Here is a 26,259-nt window from a genome sequence, read left to right as displayed (position 1 = left end):
GGGAAGTCCCAGGATAGTCAGTTCTACTCAAATGGAACAAGAATGTCCTTAAAGGGACAATACAATGACTATGGGTTCTTTTACAGATTTTACGAAACACAGTTACACCCTAGTAGTGACTGTGTGTGTGAGACTGTGTAGTTTTAATATATTTAAAATTTTTGTGAAAAGTTGCGAAGATGGGACAGAGAGTTGTCACACACTTCTCATTCAGTTTCCCCCGTTACGAACATCTTACATGATCATGATATAGTGGCACCATTCATGAATCAATACTGGTACACTGTTATTAACTAAAATCCATAATTCACCCAGATTTTCTTAGTTTGTACCCGATGTCCCAGCCAGGGTACCACATTATATTTAGTTGTCAGATCTTCTTAGGCTTCTCTTAGTGGTGACAGTTTCTCTTTCTCAAACTTTCCTTACTTTCGATATCCTTGACAATCTCAAGGGGTCAAGTATTTTATAGAATGTCTCTTAATTAGGATTTGTCTGATGACTGTACTTTAACTACTGCTGCATATTTAGGATTATTAGTGGCTTCAGACACGTCACCAAAAACGTCAGAATTAGAAAATATGCCTCAAACTTAAAAAGTCTAAAAACCACTGGTCGAACCTCAAAACAGATTGTAAATATACATAAATGAAGTTGTCACGATGTTTATACCACCTTCAGTTTCAAAAAACCCAGGTCCGTTTATGGACCTTTCACACCATGGCTGGATAACAACCTTAATTTATAAACTGTGTGCATGTCACCCTCAATAGAGCCCACGCCATCAGCCACCCAGCCTCATTTCCCAGCTCTACTTAAAAAGGAAGGCAACAGCTTTTCATTCAAGGGTCATCATGGTAATAATTCATCCTGAGGTAAAAAGGAAGTTCAAATTAAGCCTAATGAAATTCCAGTTTTCAACAGAGTATGTTTTTAAAGTACAAGCAGAAAGACTGATCAAACTTTCAAAGAAGTATTTTCTTTTTCAACGAGTAAAGTCCAAATTAGGGAGCACAGAGGATTACACCCTATTAATCTATAATGTCTGATACCAGAAAAGTGTTCTCATTAAGGTGAAGCCATTGTAGATATACTAGAAATTAAATCCGTACAAGGGAAGTCACCAGTCATAAGCATTTGGAGCACTTAACATCATTGGCAATGCTGGAGATGGTACAATTGTTTAGCTCAATAAAAAGAGACAATACCTGATATGTCCTCTGGAGCTCAGAATTCAAATATGCAGATTGGCATCCACCCAGGCCTAAAGATGTGTTCTCTGAACCAGAAAGGACTCACCGTGTTGGCCAGTTCTAGGTAGCTTCCTCCTACAGAGTTGCCAAAGCGTGGGGACTGCGCGAGCAGCTTGCGGAGCACAGCAGCCTGCTGGTGCAAAGAGCTTCCCCCATAGTCCAAAAGCTTCTGCAGGGCTGGCTGACTCTGCAAGGCCGGGCCCTGGCGGTCCCTGGCTCCCGAGGTGTACTCCCAGCTCTCCCTGGCCGCTGATAAGGCACCTAGGTCCAGAAGAGACAGCAGGGTTGGGGGGGGGGAGAGACGTTTCCTGCGTTAGCCTGTGGGTGGCCAAGAGGCAACGATTTGGAAATCCACGCATCAGAACACATGTGGCGCCCGGCTGCACACTAAGCATTTTCCCTTTCAAAGTGACACATGGGGTGCCTGGAGATAAAAGCCGTTTCAGGCGAAGCATTTAGAAATAACTACCCAATGAATACGCACCTTCCCCCGGTCCAACAGAAATGTTTAGCGAAAAGCACTCATGAGCCGAAAAAAGGGAAGCCTGATCACAGCTACAGCTGTCTGTGATTTAGTGTTCTGTCATCCTTTTCCCCACTTGAGCAGGAAGGAAGCAAGTGGGAAGATAGAAAGTTCGATACGGCATTTGTTGTCATTTTCTGGTGTCAAAATACTCTTACCTGGGAGAAGCTCCAGGCAGCGAGACTGCACTGCCACGGGGCCGTGCTCTCAGCAACAGAATGTGAGCACAAGTGACAAGCGCAGCTTTAGAGCCTGGCTCACAAAGCCCCGAGTGGGTTCCTCCTGCCCTCTGCCTCTGGCCGGGTGCCGACGGGCATGGCACCCTTGAAGCTGCGCGGTACAGATGGCAAAGCCGCAGGACAGAAGACGCCTGGATCTGCGAACCACCGCCTGCAGCAGGGCTGTCTGCGGAGCCCAGGTACCATTTTCCCTTTATGTGATCAGGAAAAGGAAACTTCCTTTGTGTTGGATTCACCATATATTTTTGGTTTGTGAGAGGAATTAGGATTACATTAACTATCACAGCAGATTAGACCCTAATAAAAGATGCTAACCATTAGAACAGCACAGCAAAGTACAGTGAAAAGTAAACCTAGAGAAGGTCTAACCCAGCAGCCCTCATGAGGGATGGGGGATGCTCGGGAAAAGCTTACTGGAGAAAGACTGATGCTTCAGTTGCTACATTTGCTAGAAAAAATTAGACTTCGGGTGATGCTTGCTTCTTTGTGTTTACTTCGGATTCAAAGTCCCTTGTGGGTGCAGCTGGCTGGTGGATCGTCGGTCACATGCATCTGTCTCAGCTGCAAGGAAAATGTGTTTTCCAGAGGCTGGGAAATGTGTTTTCTGGTTTCCTCTTTGGGGAGATAGGATTTGTAAGATGAGACCTTTTCCCAAGAGAAGGATGAGTATGCGAAAGACCTGGGCAGTCAGAAAACTTTACAAAAAAAGGGCTGCTCACAGGCACCAAGCTAGGTGCCGGGGATAGAGCAGTGAGCATGAGGAGCTGCAGTCCCTGCCTATGTAGTTTTCATTTCAGTGGGTCTTGATACATGACTTTTAATTGCAAAAAAAGGGATTCATTAAAATGATTCAATTTGTACTACGAAAGAACATATGCAGATTCCTCTACAATTTACTTGAGTGTAATTACATACAGAAAACTACAAATTATGTACAGCAGGTTCTGATGTGAATTTCCAATCTCCTCTTATTGGGAACTGGTGAATTTCACCAAGGTAATTAGGAAAACTGTCTTGTCTGGAACCACTTCAGATACTTTTCCTCTACTGTTCATATTCTGCTGATCTTCTTTAGTCAATCTGACCCAACATTCTTTTCATACAATGATATATAGCAGGGTGACATGTCTTTACCAAAGCAGACAATTCTGTTACTATGTTTGCAACTGCCCAAAGTTTATTTTAATATTAAAGTCTATTCACTGAATTGCAAGGGTGGCTTTGCTTTCCATTTCAACACAGACTTCAAAATGCTTGCCCTGCTTCTGTACACTCCTCTGAACGCTCTCTGTCTGCCTGGCCTCCTCACATTCTCTGTCCTGGCTCCAGTAACGTGTGGCCAGAAGACTGAGCTCAGGAATGGGCTGAATCATTGCTAGCCTGGTAGGTCATACATAAGGCAAGCAGCATAGGGTTGGGCACTTGTCTTGTATGTTTGACTATGGTATCCCCAGCACCTTGCACATAGCCTGTGACATATCTGGTGTTTATTACACATTTATTGAATGGGTTGCTGAATCACTGGCAGTTGTAGTACCCCAGGGTTTCACTTCTTAATCAGGAAAAGCAAGATGAAGATTAATTTAAAAAATCAAAGTAAATGATACACTTAAACTTCTTTCTTTATGCAAAGTTGTTTACGAGAACTTTGTTTCAAAAAATAAAACACACCAGCTCTTGGACTAGACAGCCCAAGGAAGCTTCATTTGAATTTATTATGCTGTATTAACAGACCCAAATCCAGTTTCGGGCAGAGTCATATAATCAGGTTAACTAAGCTCCATGTTAATCAGAAAGATGAAAAGGCCCTCACACTATTACCTTAACAACCTTTGCTGAAGTGATGCTGAGAACTCAGATCCTCTGCCAAGGAGCCAAGACAATCATATTAGCGTCTACATAAACGGACCACAAACAACGAAGTGCATTTTAAAACAATACAGTAGGTGTGTGTAGCTGAGACACTCTGCTGTACAGCAGGAGTTAATACAACGTTATAAGTCAACTACATTTCAACTAAAAGACACAGTAGACTATTCCCATCACTCTCCTCCAATCTGTTGTCACACTAGACGTTTCTATATAAAACCCAACAATCCTGAGGCAAAACCAGTCATTTAACTTGGAAGAACTCATGGAAAAATTTGAAATATGTATTTCATATTGCTCTATGAAATATGATAGTGTTTGATGTTTTTAGGCTCACCTTCAGCCTCATGCCAGTCTCTGTTCACTCTCTTGCTAACCTCAAAAGAAGCCTCTCTCCCTGAACTTGGACACACTGTCGTCTACAGGGCCCCATGCTCACTGGCCTCTCTGGCGCCCGTCCTCAGGAGGACACTCACCCCATCAGGAGGCCGCCGCCACCCTGACCCCATCGAACTCCGTTCTCCCCTCCACGGTCCCCACGGCTCCATCTCTGACAACTGGCACACTGGGGTTAAGGCTTTGGGGGTGGGCACGGAATACCCAGAGCGTGACGAGCCCTGAGCAGGGGCTCTCCCGGCCGTCAGGACAGTGACTGCACAGAGCCCTCTAAACACCAGAGGCCGAAGCACTCCCTGGGCCTGGAGAGCTCTGCACATGGAGAACCAAGGAGGCCCAAGGTCTGCCTCCATAATCCTCGCGGGGGCTCTGAAGGAAGAGGTGAGATGTGTTTCTTAAAAGCTGAATGTTTAGTGTGTAAAGGTGGCAGGGCACAGATTCCAAATGTTTCTCTTATCAGAAAAGCATAAGAAATAAGTGGCAATTTGATATGTTTATAAAATACATCACTGGGAAACCCTGCTTTCAAAAAGCATGCTAGAACAGAAAATCTGCCAAACACTGAGATCCTTGCTCTGCTGGGTACTTGGCAGCTACAAGCTAGGGCTTTAATCCCATTTTCAAAGTGACACCCAGGTTTGGTTCTAAAGCCTGCAATTAGCGTGCTTATGCAGCAAAGGCACCATGCCACCTTCCATGAACCAAATCCCCTGTGAGAATAAGGCAAACCAACATGTGATACACCTGATATTTATGTTAATGACACAATAATCATGAAGGATAAAATTTATTCAAAGCCACTAAGGACCAGGTGCTGTCCTAAGACTCTTACATACGCTACCTTACATAGATCTATGTACAGCCTATGAACAATGAATTCATTTTTTTCCATTTTAAGAAAAAGATATTTTCTTTCACTTTAGAGACTTTGCTCATTTACACAGAACAGTGGTTAAGAGCTGGGGTTTTGCGGTCAGATTCCTTGAGGTCAAGTCAAGAGTCACCATGACCAGCTATGTGACTTCAAGCAAATTATGTAACCTAAGCTTCAGTTTTCCCATCTTCATAATCAGCATGTCTAGCGCTAATTCACTTCAGTCATGTCCAACCCTTTGCGACTCCATGGACTGTAGCCCGCCTGGCTCCTCTGTCCATGGGATTCTCCAGACAAGAATACTAGAGTGGGTTGCCATGCCCTCCTCCAGGGGATCTGATCGACCCAGGGATCAAACCTGTGTCTCTTTACACCTCCTGCACTGGCAGGCAGACTCTTTACCACTAGCTCAATAGTATGTATTTCATAGATGTGTTGTGAGAGCTAAGATTCAAATATGTAGAACATTTCAGACAATTCCTGGTATATGACAAACTGACCAAGAAATGTGAGCAATTATCTGGTCACAGCTCATGATTTTAGTTATTTGTAATCCATTTTGGACAATTTAATAGGGAACAAACACATGAGGGAAATTGTATACCACCCAGGTTCTGAAAGGTACCTGTTAAAATGACCAGTTCTTAAAAAATACATCTTTGGCACCTAACCTGTGACTAAAACGTCACCAATAGCTTTGTAGTATACTTAATATCAGCATTAAAGACAATGAAAATAGCCAATTAGGTCAGGGCCAAAGTTATGTTTCCCTGAGAATGGAATATTCCATTAATAAGTCAAAGTCTCCGGTTATCAGGTTTGATAGACTTTGTTTCCTCTATTCTACTTGGCCAACTCATATCCAGAGGACACCTGGCCTCCCCAAAACCTGTGGCCAGGACCATGAGGAAATCTGTCCTGCCCAGCAGTGGCGGCAGCAGGGACAGAGTAGACATTTGTTCATCAGACTTGTGCTCTGGCTGTCCTGGCCACTCCTGTTTGCTGCCTCTGGTTCTTTCTTTTCCATCCTTCATTTGAACGCCAGAGGCTTCTCATCACATCACAGGCAGGTGATAACACGGCGTTTAGGGGATCCTGAGACATGTACTAACAGTGTTTTGTGATACTGTTTGTATTTAGGGCTCATTAATCTTGCATTTATGTGGATTGTTTAGAGAGAACTCCGTAATTTATTACCATCAGTGGCAAGAGAGAAAATACTCCTTTTAACTGGAAGCAGCTACCTGTCTGCACTCAGACCTAACACACCAACAGAAAGAAGCGCAGGGAATTTGAAGAAACTGACGGCCAGGTGTCAGCCGTCCTCGTCACAGCACGTTTACGATTCCTAACACTGACATCAGCAAAAGCAGTAGTAAATCACTCAGTCCAAAGCAGAATCACCATATGAGTCTTCAGTCATTTATTAATGCCAACTCTTGGTACAAAATTCAGGAGCTTAATTCCCATGAGGGCCTCCAGCTTTCTCTAGCACAAATTACATTGCAAACACAGGCTGACTATCTTAAAATTTGTGTCTGTGGTTTCAAGGAGAATTGGGGAGAAAAGGATAGCTAAAAGAAACCTGTGTCCTTCTGGGAAGAAACAAAAAGTAATTTGAAGCACATATCTTACTAAGGGGAGGTAAATAATATTACCTCCCTGGTGATAAAAGTCAGTTTTTTGGCCTTTGGCAATCTCTAGGAAGTGAGCCTATTAGTGTTCTATTTTGAATACAGATCACGTGTCCTTTCTGGGGACAATGCACTGAATTTCAGTGGCACATCAGAGTGGACGATGCATTCTGAAATGCAATTCCCTTCCCCAACCTACCCACAACCCCAAAACTACTGACAGGTGACAAGAAAGAAAGAAATGAAGAAATACATTTTTTTATTGAAGTATGCTTATCAACATCATCATCATTAGTGGATACTTCTTAATGTTACACTCTGTACAAGCAAGTTCAACAGTGCCTGATATGTTTAAGTAAAGGCTTGAGAACACTAAATGGGAGATAGTTTAGAAACAGTCAAAGGGATAGCTAGAACAGCTTTTAAAATTATTCTTCAGCTTGAGAGTCTACTATTCTGTTGTTCACCAACTTTAATATAAAAAGCAGTGTATTCCCTTCAGCAATGAAAAAAGATGCTGAGGTAATCATCGTTAACCTTTTAAAAAATTAAAAATAATATTTGGCATCTTATCTTGATTTGTCTAAACTGGACAAGTGAAGGCAATAAGCAAGTGGGTGGGTAATTCAGGGCTAAAGAATTCTTAAGGGATTTTAGGGAAAGTGTGTTAAAATAAGGAGCACTGGAGTAAAGAAGAGTAATTAAGCTTTACTTCACGCTGAGGCTGGCTTGGAATTGGGGGGCTAATACCTACTCTCTACAAGAGTTCAAGATTTTTTTAAAAGATTTTGTCTCTCTTGGTTAGAAGGCAGAGATTGTATTCTGGATCAATTTACTCTTCTCTTACAAGACATATTAATGGACCATGTATTCAGTAGGCCCTTGGTAGTCACTGATTTTTAAGTATCATAAGACAAAATGGGGATTGTTCTCTGTGGTGAGAAGAATCATACCTATGCCTTATCAGCATGCCCCACAGGGGTCCTCATGATTCTGGCTGAAAAATTAGTCTGATCGAAACGGGAAAATGCCAGGGTGGGGAACACACAAATAGGAGTACAAAAAGTAAATAGTGATTCTAGCTTCTCAGTGAAAAAAATAGAATTCTTTTATTCTTTATTACTGAAAAGTTGGTGGTTTTTATTTAAGCTTTTCTAAAAAAATATGATAGATTATATTAATTTTCTAATGTTAAAGCAAGTTTGCATTCAAGAGACAAATACAACATAGTCAAAATATGTGCTATCTTGTTTACGTATTATTGATTTTGATTTGCTAGCATTTTATTTACAATTTTTACATCTCTGTACAAAAGTAAAACTGGCCTATAATTTTCCTTCACTGTACTGGTCATGCTTTGGTATCAGGGTTATATGTAAGCTTATGTGAGACTACAGTTAATTGCTCTTTCAGCGTTAGATGTGCTTCCCTGCTAGCTCAGCTGGTAAAGAATCCACCTGCAATGCATGAGACCCCGGTTCAATTCCTGGGTCGGGAAGATCCACTGGAGAAGGGACAGGCTACCACTCCAATATTCTTGGGCTTCCCTCGTGGATCAGCTGGTAAAGAATCTACCTGCAATGCGGGAGACCTGGGTTCAATCCCTGGGTTGGGAGGATCCCGTGGAGAAGGGAAAGGCTACCCACTCCTGTATTCTGGCCTGGAGAATTCCATGGACTATACAGTCCATGGGGTCACAAAGAGTTGGACACGACTGAGCCACTTTCACTTCACTTCACTTCAGTGTTAGGTAGACTTTGCCGGTGAAGTTGACTGGGCCTCAAGTGTTCTCTGTGGAAAGATTTTTTAAAAAATTACTGTTTTAATTTCATTACTAGTTATAAAACTATTCATGTTTTATATCCCTTAATGAATCAGTTTTAGTAAGCTCTACTTTCTGGAAATTTCCTTATGTCTTCTAAACTTTTAAGTATATCAGCAGAAAGCTATTTATAATATTTTCTTTTTCTTTTTCTGTCTGCAGCATCTGTAACAATGTCTCCTTTTCACTCCTGATATTGGTTATGAAAAGTGAAAGTGAAAGAGTCAGTCGCTCAGTCATGCTTGACTCCTTGCAACCCTATGGACTGTAGCCCGCCAGGCTCTGCTGTCCATGGAATTCTCCAGGCAAGAAGATTGGAGTGGGTTGCCATTCCTTTCTCTAGGAGATCTTCCTGACCCAGGGATTGAACCAAGTCTCCTGCATTGCAGGCAGATTTTTACCTGATATCTTTACCATCTGAGCCAGCAGGAAGCCCTGATATTGGGTATAATAAGCCTTTATTTGAATACTTAGCGTGCCAACAAGGGAGACTTAGTTGGGTGACATATCTTGACTCAGTTGCTACATGTGCAAATCAGAGGCCCCTGGATGCCCTACAAACATGCCACATGACCTTCAGCCAGCCGAGTGCACAGCCGACTGACAAACCCAGATATTGCCAACAGACAGCACCCAGGTACTTTGCATTCCTAATACTGTACCTGGAGAGTTCATGGTCTTTTCCTCCAGCCTCAACCTAAAAAGCCTTCTTGGAATCCATGACTGATCGGGTTGCCTACTTGGCAAGAAACTCTCCCACTCAGTATTCAATCCCTGCTCTCCTTATTTTTATTTTTCATTTTTTTAAATCTCTTTTTCATTTCTACCTTAACTATTTGCCTTGTCTTTTTTCACTTTAGCATTCCTCCCACCTAGGAAGTTATCAATTTCATATGTCTTTTTAGAAAAACCATCTTCAGTCTATTCTGTGCCTCCAAATTATGTATTTGTTTTCAATTTCATTAATTTTGGTTCTTGCCTTTATTATATCCTTTCTTCTCTTCTACCTGTGTTTATTTTGCTGTTCTCTTTCTAAATTCTTGGCATGAATGCTCATCAGCCCTTTTCCTTTTATCTTCCAATATATGCATTAAAAGCTCTAAAATTTCCTCTAAGTGCTGCATTTCAATTGATATTTTCATAATCTTTCAATTCAAATTATTTTGAAATGTTCATAATTCCATCTTAGATCCATGAACTATTTCATAGTATGTTCCTTAATTTCCTATCATATGGTGTTTCCATAGTGCTTTGATTTATAGATTCTCTGTATTATATTCAGAACACATGATCTATGTTATGTCAGTCCTTTTAAATTTGTTGAAACTCATTTTATGGCCTAGACGTGATCAAATTTTACAAATGTTCCATGTAAGCTTGAAAAAAAAAGGTATATCTTACAGTTGTTGTGTGGAGTGGGCATTTGTTGTCCTTTAGTCGCTAAGTCATGTCCAATTCTTCTGTAGGCCTCCAGGCTCTTCTATCCATGGGATATTTCCCAGAAAAGAATACTGGAGTGGGTTGCCATTTCCTTCTTTTAGGGGATCTTACTAACACAGGGATTGAACTCCTGCATTTGCAGGCAGATTCTTTACCACTCAGCCAGCAGGGAAGCTTTTATATTACCACTGAGCGAGTGAGTGAAAGTCACTCAGCCGTGTCCAACCCTTTGTGACCCCATGGACTGTAGCCCGCCAGGCTCATGGAATTCTCCAGGCCAGAATACTGGAGTGAGTAGCCATTCCCTTCTCCAGGGGATCTTCCCAACACGAGAATTGAACCTAGGTCTCCTGCATTGCAGGCAGATTCTTTACCATCTGACCCACCAGGGAAGCCCCTTGTGTTACCATTAAGTCAAGCTTATTAACTGAGTTGTTGAAATCTTTGTCAATTGAGTTGACATACAAAAGGCAAAGTGAAAATGTTCATGTTTACTCCGTTAGATTCTAGACCTAGTTACTGTTATCCAAATGAGATACATTAAGTGAAAAATCCCTTGAACAATAACATAAGCTAAGTTAAAAGAAAGGCAAAGTGTGTTAGAAAAATAAAAGCATTCTGACTGTGATGGTTTTGACATTAAACACGGAAATAGGTTAGATTAGTAACTAAATTTACTCTTTAGGAGTTATGGGAGTTCAGAGTTCTAAATCTCTACCTACAAGTCACTAACAGAAAAGCACACAATCCTAGAGGCTGGAATTCTAAGTTTTTGTTCATACAGAAAGAGAAAAAAAGGAAAGAATGCAGCAGTGTGAATTAGCAGGAAAATGATCTAGGAGCCAGGAGAGGTTCAGGCTAGTCCCAGCCATGCCACCAACTAACTGTGACCTGACAATCATCATTCAACCCTTCGGTTCTCCACTTCCTCATCTATACTAAACAGACGGTGAAACTCGGTGGCACTTAACAGATTCTCTGTGCTGTAGTTTTATATTAATAATTCAAGAGCAAAATGTTATCAAGTACTTCTTAAATCAGATAAACCAAAGAAAAGACTATAAATACAAAGAGAGAAGTTTGACATGTTATTTTTTTTTGCATTAAAATTTATATAGAACTGACTGATAAGCATTTGTAAATGAGAGCTAAATAAATATACAAGGTATTGGATTAAATTCTCCTTCAACTAGATTTTCTTGTAGATAACAAACTTAAATGGATCAACTGGAAACCATACAAAATTCTTCTGAAACAACCATAAAAATTTAACTGATTTAAAGTCATTTATTAATACCCTTTCATTTATGTTCTCCTGTGAACCTGCAGTAGTTTTATAAAAGATAAAACAGGAAGCAAAGTAAGCCTTCCTGAGCTTTTTGTTGTTAAAATGTTGAGTGACAGGTTCTCTAGAAAGAACAATGGACAATGAAATAGACTGGCCAAACTAAACACTTCCTGTGAGCACACTGAGCCTTCATCTCAGACAACTCATCATCTTTATTTCATGCAAAGTGTCTAAAATCATGCCAAGTTGTATCACTGCCACTGAAATTGGAATGGCTTCAACATCCCGTAAAAACAGTGCCACTTAATGAACTGCTGCAGTTAATTCATGCTGGAGAGAAAACAGATGAACAGTTTTATTGCATTCTATGCAGTTCAAAAGATACAATCAACATAGGTAATCAGTGACACCCTTCATGTTACGATTAGTGAAGTGAAGTCGCTCAGTCGTGTCCGACTCTCTGCGACCCCGTGGGCTGTAGCCTACCAGGCTCCTCCGTCCATGGGATTCTCCAGGCAAGGATACTGGAGTGGGTTACCATTTCCTTCTCCACAGGATCTTCCCAACCCAGGGATGGAACCCGGGTCTCCTGCATTGGAGGCAGACGCTTTAACCTCTGAGCCACCTGAGATAAACACACCTGGATTTCCATGAACTCTGTTTTAAGCTAACTAAAATGAACTGATTAACGCCAGTGGGAAGGAGGCTACAACAATATATTCAAAAAGAGTAGCATCAAATAGCTTGAAATGCTAATAAAAAACAAAATCAGGACACAAAACAGAATGAGCACTACTTCAGACATCATCTCACAAGAATTTAGACCACCATAAAACAGTGTATTTTATAACATGAGGTAGTAATCTGCAAAAGAAATCTAAAATATTTAACATCTCAAGAAATACACAAGAATCCAGTGATCTTATGCAGGCTTGCTTAGAAGTCTGAGAAAGAAATATAGCATATTTTCTTTCTTCTGCTTTAGTCACTGCAGAATGGAGAGATGGAAACCAGCGTGTCATAAATAGAACTTGACATCTTAATGGCAGATTGTAAAGTTTACATGCACACACACATATACACACAACTGAGGTTCAAATGTACTCACTACAGAAAATTTTCATTCCGATAGAAAAATAACATACAAATTACTTGTTCATTCTGTCTTAGATGATGCCAAAACCATTCGTTATCTTTGTTTTTGTCAGCTGTTTTGTACTTATATTTTAATGTGTCTTCAATCTTCTGAGAAGACAGAACACCTTAAACAACCAATGAAGATATAACTTGGGGATGGGAGGAGAAACAATTTAAATATCCTATCACGCTATCTTATTGAGAAGATCTCTTATAGTTTCTTCATGGTAAATGACATGACTTCTCAGACTAAACCCAAACAGATTTTCCATTTTAGTGTTTCATACTTTTCCAGGTTTGGGGAAATGAATATGTTTTGCTTTAATGGATGCTGTTGATCTTCATGTTTCTAAATCTGTGAGATACACGAAGGACATTACTATGCTATATCCTTAATTATGGTCATAATTTGAAAGTAATATTTGCCAAATAAAAGCTTTGTTGTTTAGTCACCCAGTCATATCTAACTCTTTGTGACCCCATGGATTGCAGCCCGCCAGACCTCCCTGTCCTTCACTATCTCCCCAAGTTTGCTCAAAACTCATGTCCACTGAGTCAGTGACGCCACCCGACCATCTGTTACCCCCTTCTCCTCCTACCCTCGATCTTTCCCAGCATCAAGGTCTTTTCCACTGAGTCAGCTCTTTGCATCAGTTGACCAAAGTACTGGAGCTTCAGCTTTAGCACAGGTCTTTCCAATAAATATTTAGGGTTGATTTCCTTTAGGATTGACTAGTTTGATTTCCTAGCTGTCTAAGAGACTCTGGAGAGTTTTCTCCAGCATCACAGTTTGAAAGCATCAATTCTTCAGCACTCAGCCTTCTCTATGGTCCAACTCTCACATCCACACATGACTACTAGAAAAGCCATAGCTTTGACTATATGGACCTTTATTGGCAAAGTGATGTCTCTGCTGCTGGATAATCAAGATATTCCAGGAGGATTGCTTCCCTGTACATGCTGAGTTGGAACTTCTTCTTTTTTTTTTTTTTTAATGCCAAAGCCATTGCAACAGCCACTTCAGAATATGCCTTTACTAGTGATCTTAACAGTGTTTGGGCACCCTTAGGTCCTCTTGACTCCTTGACCCTGATGGGCTCTGTAGGTTATTATCTGGTACCATGGCATTTGTCACTCAAATGTCAAGAGCCTTTAAACAGCCCAAGAAAACGAACTAGAAGAGAAGGAAGTTTCAAGGTTCATACACTTTTAAAGGGATCCTTTAAACAGTGTTTTTGTCTTTTCAACCAAAGTACCCAAAGGCAGAGGAGAGTGTACATATACATATATATAAACTGATTTCTGTGTCTAGGATTTCTCATACTATGTTAAACAGAAGCAGTGACAGGAGGCATCCTTGTCTTGTTCTTGAATTTATCAGGGAGGCTTTCAGCTTTTCACCATTGAGCATTATATTGGTTGTACATCTCTTATGAAAGTGAAAGTCACTCAGTCGTGTCTGACTCTTTGCAACCCCATGGACTATACAGTCCATGAAATTCTCCAGGCTAGAATACTGGAATGGGTAGCCTTTCCCTTCTCCAGGGGATCTTCCCAACCCAGGGGTTGAATCCAGGTCTCCCACATTGCACGTGGATTCTTTACCAGCTAAGCCACAAGGGAAGCCCAAGAATACTGGAGAAGGTAGCCTATCCCTTCTTCATTGGATCTTCCCAACCCAGGAATTGAACCAGGGTCTCCTGCATGGCAGGCAGATTCTTTACCAACTGAGCTATCAGGGAAGCCCCAGGAAGCCTTGTCTATTATAAATGGACCTTATTATGTTGCAATATATTCCCTCTATACCCATGTTGTGCGCAGCCATGAAATTAAAAGATGCTTACTCCTTGGAAGGAAAAGTTATGACCAACCTAGACAGCATATTAAAAAGCAGAGACATTAAAAAAAAAAAAAAAAAGCAGAGACATTACTTTGCCAACAAAAGTCCATCTAGTCAAAGCTATGGTTTTTCCAGTAGTCATGTATGGATGTGAGAGTAGGACTGTAAAGAAAGCTGAGCACCAAAGAATTGATGCTTTTGACCTGTGGTGTTGGAGAAGACTCTTGAGAGTCCCTTGGACTGCAAGGAGATCCAACCAGTCCATCCTAAAGGAGATCAGTCCTGGGTGTTCATTGGAAGGACTGATGTTGAAGCTGAAACTCCAGTACTTGGGCCACCTCATGGGAAGAGTTGACTCATTGGAAAAGACCCTGATGCTGGGAGGGATTGGGGGCAGAAGGAGAAGGGGATGACAGAGGATGAGATGGTTGGATGGCATCACCTACTCAATGGACATGAGTTTGAGTGAACGCCGGGAGCTGGTGATGGACAGGGAGGCCTGGCGGGCTGCAGTCCAGGGGGTCACAAAGAGTTGGACACGACTGAGGGACTAAACTGAACTGAACTGACACCCATGTTGATGAGGGTTTTTGTCATGCAGGATGTTGAATTTTGTCAAATGCTTTTTCTGCATCTATTGAGACAATCATGCAGTGTCTGTCTTCCCTTTTGCTCATGTGGTGTACCACAATGATTCATTTGCATACGTTGAACAATTCTTGCAGCCCTGGAATCACTACAACTTGATCATGGTGTATGAACCTACTTTGTATTGTTGGATTCAGCTTGCTACTATTTTGTTGAAGATTTTTTGCATCAGTATTCATCAAAGATGAATGGCCTGTGTCTGTGTGCTAAGTCCCTTCAGTAGTGTCCAATTTTGTATGACCCTATGGACTGTAGCCTACCAGGCTCCTTGGTTCACGGGATTCTCCAGGCAAGAACACTGGAGTGGCTTGCCATGCTCTCCTCCAGGGGATCTTTCTGACCAAGGATTGAACACACGTATCTTACATCTCCTGAACTGGCAAGTAGGTTCTTTACATCTAGCGCCACCTCTTTTTTTGTAGTCTTTGTCGTTTTTCATATCAGGGTAATGGTGGCCTCATAGAATGAATTTGGGAATGTTACCTCCTCTTCAGTTTTCTGGAGTAGTTTGAGAAGGATAGACATAAGTTCTTTTTTATGTTTGGTAGTCTTTCCAAACTTAAGTTTGGTAGTGAAGCCATCCAGTTCTGGACTTTTATTTGCAGGAAGTTTGTTTGTTTGTTTTTAATTACAGATTCTATTTCCCCTCTAATGATCTTTTCAAATTATCATTTTTCTTGACTCAGTCTTGGCAGGCTGTATATTTCTAGATACTTGTCCATTTCTTCTAGGTTGTCCAATTTGTTGGTGTGTAGCTATTTATGGTATTATCTTAGCTTTTTTTTTTTAAATCTCTGTGGTATCTGTTGTTTTCTCCTGTTTCATTTCTGTTTATTGGGTCCTTTGCTTTTTATTCCTGGTGAGTCTGGTTAGAGGTTTATCAGTTTTGTTTATCTTTTCTAAAACCCAGCTATTGGCTTCATTGACAATTTCTATTTTTTTTTTCATTTATTTTTATTAGTTGGAGGCTAATTACTTTACAATATTGTGGTTTTTGCCATACATTGACATGAATCAGCCATGGATTTACATGTGTTCCCCATCCTTAACCCCTCTCCCACCTCCCTTCCCATCCCATCCCTCTGGGTCTTCCCAGTGCACCAGCCCCGAGCATTTGTCTCATGCATCTAACCTGGACTGGTGATCTGTTTCACACTTGATAATATACATGTTTCGATGCTGTTCTCTCAGATCATCCCACCCTCGCCTTCTCCCATAGAGTCCAAAAGTCTGTTCTATACATCTGTGTCTCTTTTTCTGTCTTGCATATAGGGTTATCATTACCATCTTTCTAATTTCCATATATATGTGTTAGTATACTGTATTGGTCTTTATCTTTCTGGCTTACTTCACTCTGTATAATGGGCTCCAGTTTTATCCATCTCATTAGAACTGATTCAAATGTATTCTTTTTAATGGCTGAGGAATATTCCATTGTGTATATGTACCATAGCTTTCTTCTCTGATCTTTATTTCCTTCCTTTTGCTGACTGTGGGCTTTCTTTGTTCTTCTTTTTATAATTCTTCTAGGTGGTAAGTTAGGTTGTTTGTTGGAGATTTTCCTTCTTTCTTGAGGAAGGCTGTATCTTGGTCTTATTTCATTTAGCATAATGCCATCACGATCCATCCATGCTGCTGCAAATGGTAGGATTTTCTTCTTTCTCATGGTTGAATACTATTCCACTGTACACATACACCACATCTTCTTATCCATTCACGTATCAATGGACACTTAAGACTGTTTCCATACCTTGACTGTTGTGAATAACACTGCAATGAACATGCAAGTGCAGATATCTTTTCAAATTACTGTTTTTATTTTCTTCAGATATATATCCAGAAGTTGATTTCTGGATCATAAGTTAATTCTATTTTTAATTTTTGGAGGAAACTCTATCCTATTTTTGACAGTGGCTGTACTAATTACATTTCTACCAACAGTGCATAAGTTTCCCTTTTCTCCACATCCTTGTGGACATCTATCCTTGTCTTTGACAATAATCATTCTAACTATCATGATAGATGATATCTCATTGTAGTTTCAATTGCACATTTCTGATGATTAGTGATGTTGAGCATTTTTTCACGTGTCTGTTGGTCATCTGTATGTCTTCTATGGAAAAACATCTATTCAAGCCCTCCGCTCATTTTTAAGCAGATATTTTTTTGCTGTTAAGTTGTATGAATTGCTTATGGATGTTGAATATTAGCTGCTTATTAGCTAATGGTTTGCAAATACTTCACTCTATAGGGTGCCTTTTCATTTTGCCGATCATTTCCCGGCTGTACAGAAGTTTTAAGTTTGATGTACTCCTACTTGTTTACTTTTTGTTTTTGTTACTGTGCTTTTAATGTCATATTCAAAAAATCACTGCCAAGAAAACATCAAGTTTTTAAAAAATGTTTTCCTCTAGTAGTTTAACAGTTTCAAGTATTACATTTAAGCTTCTAATGTATTTCAAGTTAATATTTATGAGTGGTTTAAATTAGGGGTCTAATTTTACTCTTTTGCATGTGAATATCCAGTTTTCCCAACACCATTTATCAAAGAGACTGTCACTTCCTCATTGGCTCCCTTGTCAAATATTAGTTGACCATATAGGCATGGGTTTATTTCTGAGCTCTTGATTCTGTTCTGTTGGTCTATCAGTTCAGTTCAGTTTCTCAGTCATTTCCAATTCTTTGTGACCCCATGGACTGCAGCACGCCAGGCCTCCCTGTCCATCACCAACTCCCGGAGCTTACTCAAACTCATGTCCATTGAGTCGGTGATGCCATCCAACCACCTCATCCTCTGTCATCCCCTTCTCCCCAACCTTCAATCTTTCACAGCATCAGGGTCTTTTCCAATGAGTCAGTTCTTTGCATTAGGTGGCCAAAGTATTGCAGTTTCAGATTCAGCATCAGTCCTTCCAATGAATATTCAGGACTGATTTCCTTTAGGATGGACTGGTTGGATCTCCTTGCAGTCCAGGGGACTCTCAAGAGTCTTCTCCAACACCACAGGTTAAAAGCATCAATTCTTTGGCACTCAGCTTTCTTTATAGTCCAACTCTCACATCCATACATGACTATTGGAGAAACCACAGCTTTGACTAGACGAACCTTTGTTGGCAAAGTAATGTCTCTGCTTTTTAATATGCTGTCTAGGTTGGTCATAGCTTTTCTTTCAAGGAGAAAGCATCTTTTAATTTCATGGCTGCAGTAACCATCTGCAGTGATTTTGGAGCCCCCAAAAATAAAGTCTCTCACTGTTTCCATTGTTTCCCCATCTATTTGCCATGAAGTGATGGGACCAGATGCCATGATCTTATTTTCCTGAATGTTGAGTTTTAAGTCAACTTTTTCACTCTCCTCTTTCACTTTCATCAAGAGGCTCTTTACTTCTTCTGCACTTTCTGCCATAAGTGTGGTGTCATCTGCATATCTGAGGTTATTGATATTTCTCCTGGCAATCTTGATTCCAGCTTGCACTTCATCCAGTCCAGCATTTCTCATGATGTACTCTGCATATAAGTTAAATAAGCAGGGTGACGATATACAGCCTTGACATACTCCTTTCCTGATTTGGAACCAGTCTGCTGTTCCATGTCCAGTTCTAACTGTTGCTTCCTGACCTGCATACTGGTTTCTCAAGAGGCAGGTCAGGTGGTCTGGTATTCCCATCTCTTTCAGACTTTTCCACAGTTTGTGGTGGTCCACACAGTCAAAGGCTTTGGCGTAGTCAATAAAGCAGAAGCAGATGTCTTTCTGGAACTCTCTTGCTTTTCCTTGTTGGTCTGTATGTCTGGTGTTAATGCCACTACCACACTGCTTTGACTACCTTTATAACATAGTTTGAAATAAGGAAGTATGATGCGTTTGCAGTTCTCTCTCAGGATTGCTTTGGCTATTTGGGGTCTTCTGTGGTTCCATACGAATTTAAAGGTATTTCTATTTCTGTTAAAAATGCTGTTGGGATTTTGATAGGGGTTGCAGTGAATTTATAGATGGCTTTAGGTATTTTGTCTTGCCTCATATTCATAATACTTTCACAAACATCTTGAGGGTAATTCCTTATGTATATCACATACCTGCTACTATATAACAAGCTGTCACAAAACAGTGGCTTCAAATGGTACAGCTTATTGTTTCTTTTGATTCTGGGGTCAATAATTTGGGTTGGGCTCACCTGGGCAGTTTTGTGTCTTATCTTAGAATTAGGATCATTAGCATGACTTGCAGTCATCTGGTAGCTTGACTGGGGCTGGAGAAACTAAGATGTGCAGACTCATGTGTCTGGGGCCTCAGTACTGGTTACTGGTTGGGCCTCTCCAGGTGGTCTCTCATCATTTGCTAGTCTAGCCCAGATTTCCCTTCATGGTTGCAGGAATATTCCGAAGAGGTGAAGCAGGAAGCTGAGAGGCATTTTGAAATCCAGGCTCCAGAACTTGCACAGTTTCACTCTTACCACATTCTGCTGGTCAAAATAAACCACAAAGCCACCCCACATTCAAGCAGTGGGAAAAAAGAGCTGCAAATATTGTGGCCATATTTTTCATTCAAGCACAGTAAACCTTCTTCTTTTGTCAATTTAGGAGCAAGTGTCATAAAGAAGACATCTACTAGTCACTAGCTAAAATGAACTCAATGTTCTGGTTACTTTCATTATATCCAGCTTGAGACTGTAACCCCAGAATAAGAATAATTTGAAGGAAAAAATTAATCTTGATGAAACTGATATATCACTCATTACCTGTACTAATTTTTTTTTTTAAACTGCCCAGGTCCAAACATATTTATCTTATTTCAAAGAAATAGCTATACCTTAAAGAAAAAGACCCAAGCTTTAAAGGATGACAATAAATCAACAAATAGTTACTAAGATTAGGTACTATGAGTACCAGTTTTGCTCACTGATACATTAATTTATTGATCAAACATTCATCTGTTGTCTGGCATGTGTGAGATGCTGGGCTATTTGCCCAGGATACATAATCTAGCAGAGGAGACCGACATATAAGTGTACGATTATAATACAGGATGATTCACAATTACAATGATAGACAGACATAGGATATAACAGAAGGGGGCTTCCCAGGTGGCTTAGTGGTAAAGAATCCACCTGCAATGTAGGAGACGAGGAGACATGGGTTTGATCCCTGGGTGGAGAGATCCCTTGGAGAAGGAAATGGCAACCCATACCAGTAATCTTGCCCAGAAAATCCCATTGGACAGAGAAGCCTGCCAGGCTACAGTCCATGGGGTTACAAAAGAGTTGGACAGGACTGAGCAACTAAACAAAAATGTAACAGAAGCACATTTAAAAACAGAATTCGGGAATTCCCTGATGGTCCAGTGGCTAAGACTCTGCGCTCCTGATACAGGGGAGCTGGGTTCGATCCCTGGTCAAGGAATTAGATCCCACATGCCACAACTAAGATTCTATGCAGCCAAATAAATAAAAATAAATGTTTTTTAAAAAAAATTAAAAAAAAAACAGAATTCATTAAAAAGATTTTACAATTTGGTTGTGTGAGAAGACACACATGAATCTCCTAGTTGTAAAATATGTATGTGTACATGTCAGCTTTATGTAGCATTATTAAAGCCTTTTGAGGATTGCAAGAGTGCACACTCAAAGAAAAGAAAAAAAGCAAGGGGTACATATAGGACCATGTCGGGGGCATCTGCTCTTCTTGCCTGCCCAGCATCCACTTACTGTGCTTGTGGTGACAGCACCTTGATTTCCTCACTCCTTTCTTCAACTCTCAGTCCATATGATATCGACAGAAATAACTCCACTCCAAACTTACAGGCTGAGTGTGTGGGCCAGGCCTGGCCAATCAGACCACTGCATTCTTCTGGCCACAGGGAACTAAGAAGACCTAGTGAGATCAATTCCCAGGATTTCTGTGGAGCTGCTGCAGAGAAAAAACCACTCTTTTCTCCAGTAGTTACTCAACAGAATGGGAGTAATCCTGCGGCTGCTGTGTGCCGGGGCTCTGTAGGCCCCAACAAGGAGCCCGAGAATAAAGCCATTTCTGAGGGAAAAGGGCTGAGATGTGGAGAGAGGCAGACTGATGACATCTGAGTCTCTGGATCTACTCATGCTAGATTCAACTGCTTAGACTTCTATATCATCACAGTTTCACCATCTCCCTTCCTTCCTCCCTTTCCCCTTCCTTCCTTTCTTCCTCCTGCTCTGTCTCCCCTTCCCCTTTGCCTTCAAAATACTAGTGTTGAGGGTTTGCCACTTGTACTAAAAAACTGTAATACAGTACAGAAGGAACAAAACTGAAAAGTAGGCTTGAGGAGAATGTATCAATAAGAAGGTTCGTACTACTGAAGCTAAGAGTCCATGTGAAGAGGTACTGGGGAACAAGATGGATTTAGGATGAACCCCCTGGATGGTAAGGAGTCTCGACATCATAAAGAGTTCAGAGTCTCTTAGGTCGACAAAAGAGAATCAGTGCACTTTTACCATAACCACATATTTAAAGTATTTGGAAGTCACAGTAGCATCAACTGGAATCAGGCAAAAAGAACTGTCTGGAGGAAACTGCCAGTAATTCAGAGGATGGAAAGAGGACCCAGATCTGGAACATGGCAGTCCGAACCTGAGAAGTATGAAGAGATGAATCAGTTGGAATTGGGAACTACTAAAGACCAGGAAGGACAATGACTAATGAAAATGGATACCACTGGACTAAGTAAATCAGGAACTGAATCTACCCAAACAGTCTACAAACAGTCAGTTGTTGACAGTATGCCTAGTATGCAATGGAAGGACGGAACGTAGTATCTATCACTTAAAGACCTTAGAGGCCTTGAGGAGTAGAATAAACTAAATAAACATATAGTTTGCCCTATCACATAGGTCTTAGAGTATGTAAAAAGCCACCAGTACCACCAACAAAAAAAATAAACTTCCTGCAACCTTCAACTGGGCTAAAAACAGCTGTGACTTTAGTCTGCTTTTATGCTAGCTGGGCAGTATTTTTAACAATGAATCACTCTAGAAGTGTTAAGTCACTCTGTGGTAATTACTAATTTCTCATTCAGAATGCATAGAGGGCTAAAGTCAAGTTTTCTTAATTTACCAACAGAACACTACATACTAGTGTCAGTTCAACTGAATTGGAAAACGTACTCTTTTCTCACTTAACCTGTTTAGAAAAATATTTATATACACAGACAAAACCCCAACAATATTTAACAGTAACATTCATTCTGAAAAAATTAGGCTCTTTCAAGACTAAGACAGGTTTTGTGCATAAAAGAAAGAAACTCAACCAGAATTCAGGGGGTTACTTGTCTCTTTAAACGTGCCAAGGAATCAAGGTATATCCTTACATTTCCTACCTCAGATCTGTGGGGTTTGGAGTCCTCCCTGTCTGAACTCTATATTCTTTGATCTAACTTTTTACTTTGACTCCCCATTAAGGAAAATTCTTGCTATCAGTTCCTCTGAGAACCTTTAGTACTTTATATGTTCCTCTGGAACCACAGGGGCACTATCAAAGCAGTAATGAAGCTGACATGTCAGGTGGGAATATATTTAAAGGAAAGGCCAATAAAATGTCTTTGAAGATACAGGTTATTGGAAACTGTGCCCAGGGTTCTAATCTTAGCATAAATTAAATTTACTTGCATTAATTAGCAGGTTTTAATGTCTGCTGTCTTTTAATGTTTTAAATCCATTGAGATTTAATTCAAATAAGTTCCTGGGCTCTCTGAGACCTGACCAAAGGAAGAAAAACAAGTGCCCCTAAAGATCTGAAGAGCACAGACTTGCAACAACCTCATTAGGCAAGCTTGCAGGCTTATACCAGCTCTCCTCAGGCAATTCAGCAGTTTTGTTTTTTTTAGTGGTCATCACCCTGAAGTAGTACCTCTTTCACATAATTCACACATTTGACAGGAGTATGTGGAAATCATGTTTAAAGTTCACAGCTTAGCTGAAGTAAAAAGCTGTTTGTTTATTTAAAAGGGCATGTTTGAATTAAGGCTCTGTTGGAATTGCTAACACACAAAAATACCTAATGCTGGGAATTTTTAAAAACTCCAGAGTCTTCCCTCATCACACAGAAAATTTTAAGTCAGAATTTCTATATGTGCTTTAAATTTGTTAAATTTTAAGATGAAAAAATTTTAATCACAAAATTTTAAATTAAAATTACAAATAATTATAATGAATCTAGATTATTCATTTTCCAGTGGGAAATTAGGCAGCATATACACAGCCTTGTAACTATTTGGCATAAGGAATGCTGTCACTTTGCTGCCAGAGAGATGGGTTTCTCTAACAGGCCTTTCCCACAGCTCTTTCCTCAAGACCCTGGGGACCATGTGTCTGCAACTGCTGGGAATGGCCTCTAGATGGCAGTGTTCTTTTCACTTAGCATCTTGGCTGTGAAGACCAAGTTTTTAAGTGAAAGTTGCAGGAGAGTCAAAGGATTATCTCTTTCAGTAAGTAATGTCTTAGTGTTCCCAACTCCTTAGTACCTCTCTTGTTGTTCAGTTGCTCAGTTGTGTCCCACTCTTTGCCACCCCATGAACCGCAGCACGCCAGGCTTTCCTGACCTTCACCATCTCCCAGAGCTTGCTCAAACTCATGCCCACTGAGTCGGGGATGCCATCCAACCTTCTCGTCTTCTGCCGTCCCTTCTCCTGCCTTCAGCCTTTCCCAGCATCTGGGTTTTTTCCAGTGAGTTGGCTCTTCGCATCAGGTGGCCAAAGTATTGGAGCTTCAGCATCAGGCATTCCGATGAATATTCAGGACTGATTTCCCTTAGGATCGACTGGTTTGATCTCCTTGCTGTCCAAGGGACTCTCAACAGTCTTCTCTAACACCACAGTTCAAAAGCATCAATTCTTTGGCACTCAGCCATCTTTATGGTCCAGTACCTCTGTGGCTTAGAGAAAATCACTTAACTTCTCTGAACATTAAGTGTCCTCCTCTATATAAGGAGGATTGTATTCTAAACTTGGAATGTAGCCACATGGATTAGAGATGACAATGATAATTAAAGTAATGCTATTATTTATTGAGAAGCTAACACGGATAGCCACTATGTAGAACTTTACAAGTGATGTTTCACTAAGTTCTTCCAAACAGTGCAGGTATTACTACTGTACCTTTAGAGATAAGAAAAGTGATGCTCTGAATAATCAGGAATGTGGTCTAAGTTCCACAACAACTCAGTGGTGAACCGGATTTATCATTCTAGCATACAATAAACATTCCTAGAAAACTGCCTTGTGCATAGTAAATTCTGGTAATTTTAAACAATTTTTATTATTCTTGTTGCAATAACTATTAAATTTTACATAACTGGTTTCAGGTAATTTTTAACCATTTTTATTATTCTTGCTGCAATAACTATTAAATTTTACATAACTGGTGGTTTCAAGACATAAAGGTTTAAAATATTATTTTAAGATGACTTAAAATAGATATAAAAATCTATTATCCTAGTTGATCAGATATCATTTTCCCCCAAAGAATATTTGAGAAAGGCTAAAAGGAAGATTTGTAAATAAAAGTTTAACGTCAATTAAATGTGAAGAATGCTGTGTATTTTATTCTTCTCCTGGAGATTCACAAGAAACATTAACACATTAAAGACTCTGAGATGTCTCACAGTGAAGAACACTACTCATCTAATTTAGCCCAAACTTTTCAAATGTATTTGCTGAAGACATTCTTTCTTCACATAAAATTTATGAGCATCTCTTGTAATTAGTGTTCTGAGGAAAACGTGGGAAAAAAATGAATCTATCAAAATTCCTCTTCCAAGTCAAGCATATAATGTTTTGACAGGTTTTCTTTTTTTGCTAACTTGATTCCCTGCTGTGGATGTGCTGTGAAATGTCAGGGCTGCCAATAAAATCTTTCTGACACTCAACTGTTAAATCTAAGTTCTTCTCAGGCTCTTCTCACAACAGCACTGACATTTTTTCTACTTGTCTTCACAGTGTACTCACAGGTAAAATCTCAACACTGTGCTGAAACTCTTGCTCACAGTCTTTCTTGGACCCCCTTAAGGACCTTGTCTTCTGCACCATTCAAGGATCTCTGAAGTTTCACTGACTAATTTAAACTTCATTGCTACTTAATTCATTATTTGCTTATCACTCCACAATTAAATTGTAAGCTGCACAGTGTCTGGAACTATGCATTGCACTTCTGTGAAGCCCTGAAACAGCATGAACACAGTGCATTGCTCATTCGTTCACTCAACAAATATGCATGTCCCACGAGCCAGGTACTGACTAAGTGTTAGTTGCTTAGTCATGTCTGACTCTTTGCAACCTTATGGACTATAGCCTGCCAGGCTCCCCTGTCCACGGAATTCTCCAGGTAAGAATACTGAGGTGGGTTGCCATTCCCTTCTCCAGGGCATCTTCCTCACCCAGAGATCAAACCTGGGTCTCCCACATTGCAGGCATATTGTTTACCATTTAAGCTGGGGTTTAGCAGGACTCCAGCAAGGCCGTAACTATTCTAGTGGAGCTTTTATTGCACTGGAGGAGACAGATAAACAGTGTTCAAATAAGCACATAAAATGATGTCAGAGAAGAATCAGTGCTATGATGCATAAGGGCAGGTGGAGGAGTATATAAGAAGTCACATTAGCTTGGAAAGGCCTCTCTAAAGAGGGGATATTTAAGTTGAAATCTGAATAACAGGAAAGAGCCAGCTATCCAAAGAGAAGGTCAAAACAAAGAATGTTCTAGATGAGAAGAAAAAGCGAGGGTGAAGGTGGGAGGTTGGCTAAATCTGCTAAGTTGGTGGAATAGCAGGAAGGCCAGTGTGGGCAGAGCCTGCATAAGAAGTCAGAGTAATCACTGTAAGATTGAGTTAAGAGTGGTGGGTACAGGCTAGAATGTGGTAAGGAATTTGGACTTTAAGTCATATGGAAGCCATGGAGCATTGAAGACACAGGAATGACCTAAGCAAATTTTTATAATGTTAAAAAACCATTCTGAGAGAAGAACTATAAAAAATGGTCTTCATAACCTGGATAGCCACACTGGTGTGATCACTCACCCAGAGCCAGACATCCTGGAGTGTGAAGTCAAGTGGGCCTTAGGAAGCATTACTATGAACAAAGCTAGTGGAGGTGATGGAATTCCAGCTGAGCTATTTCAAATCCTAAAAGATGATGCTGTGAAAGTGCTGCACTCAATATGCCAGCAAATCTGGAAAACTCAGCAGTGGCCACAGGACTGGAAAGGGTCAGTTTTCATTCCAATTCCAAAGAAGGACAATGCCAAAGAATGTTCAAACTACCACACAATTGTACCCATT

At 40.4% G+C, this 26,259-nt stretch overlaps 1 protein-coding gene across 1 annotated transcript in view; it reads right to left on the bottom strand.

The window, feature by feature from the left end:
* The window catches only part of MCC (MCC regulator of WNT signaling pathway), a 500,790-nt gene that overhangs the window by 355,910 nt on the left and 118,621 nt on the right, over window positions 1–26,259 (bottom strand). The window contains exon 3 of the mRNA XM_043470593.1: window positions 1,300–1,514. Within this exon, the coding sequence (XP_043326528.1) occupies window positions 1,300–1,514 (215 nt within the window). The remainder of the gene's footprint in view (window positions 1–1,299; window positions 1,515–26,259) is intronic.

The sequence above is a fragment of the Cervus canadensis genome, chromosome 6 (genome assembly GCF_019320065.1).
Source record: "Cervus canadensis isolate Bull #8, Minnesota chromosome 6, ASM1932006v1, whole genome shotgun sequence".
Classification (NCBI taxonomy): domain Eukaryota; kingdom Metazoa; phylum Chordata; class Mammalia; order Artiodactyla; family Cervidae; genus Cervus; species Cervus canadensis.
This window is presented reverse-complemented; position numbering and strand designations above follow the sequence as displayed.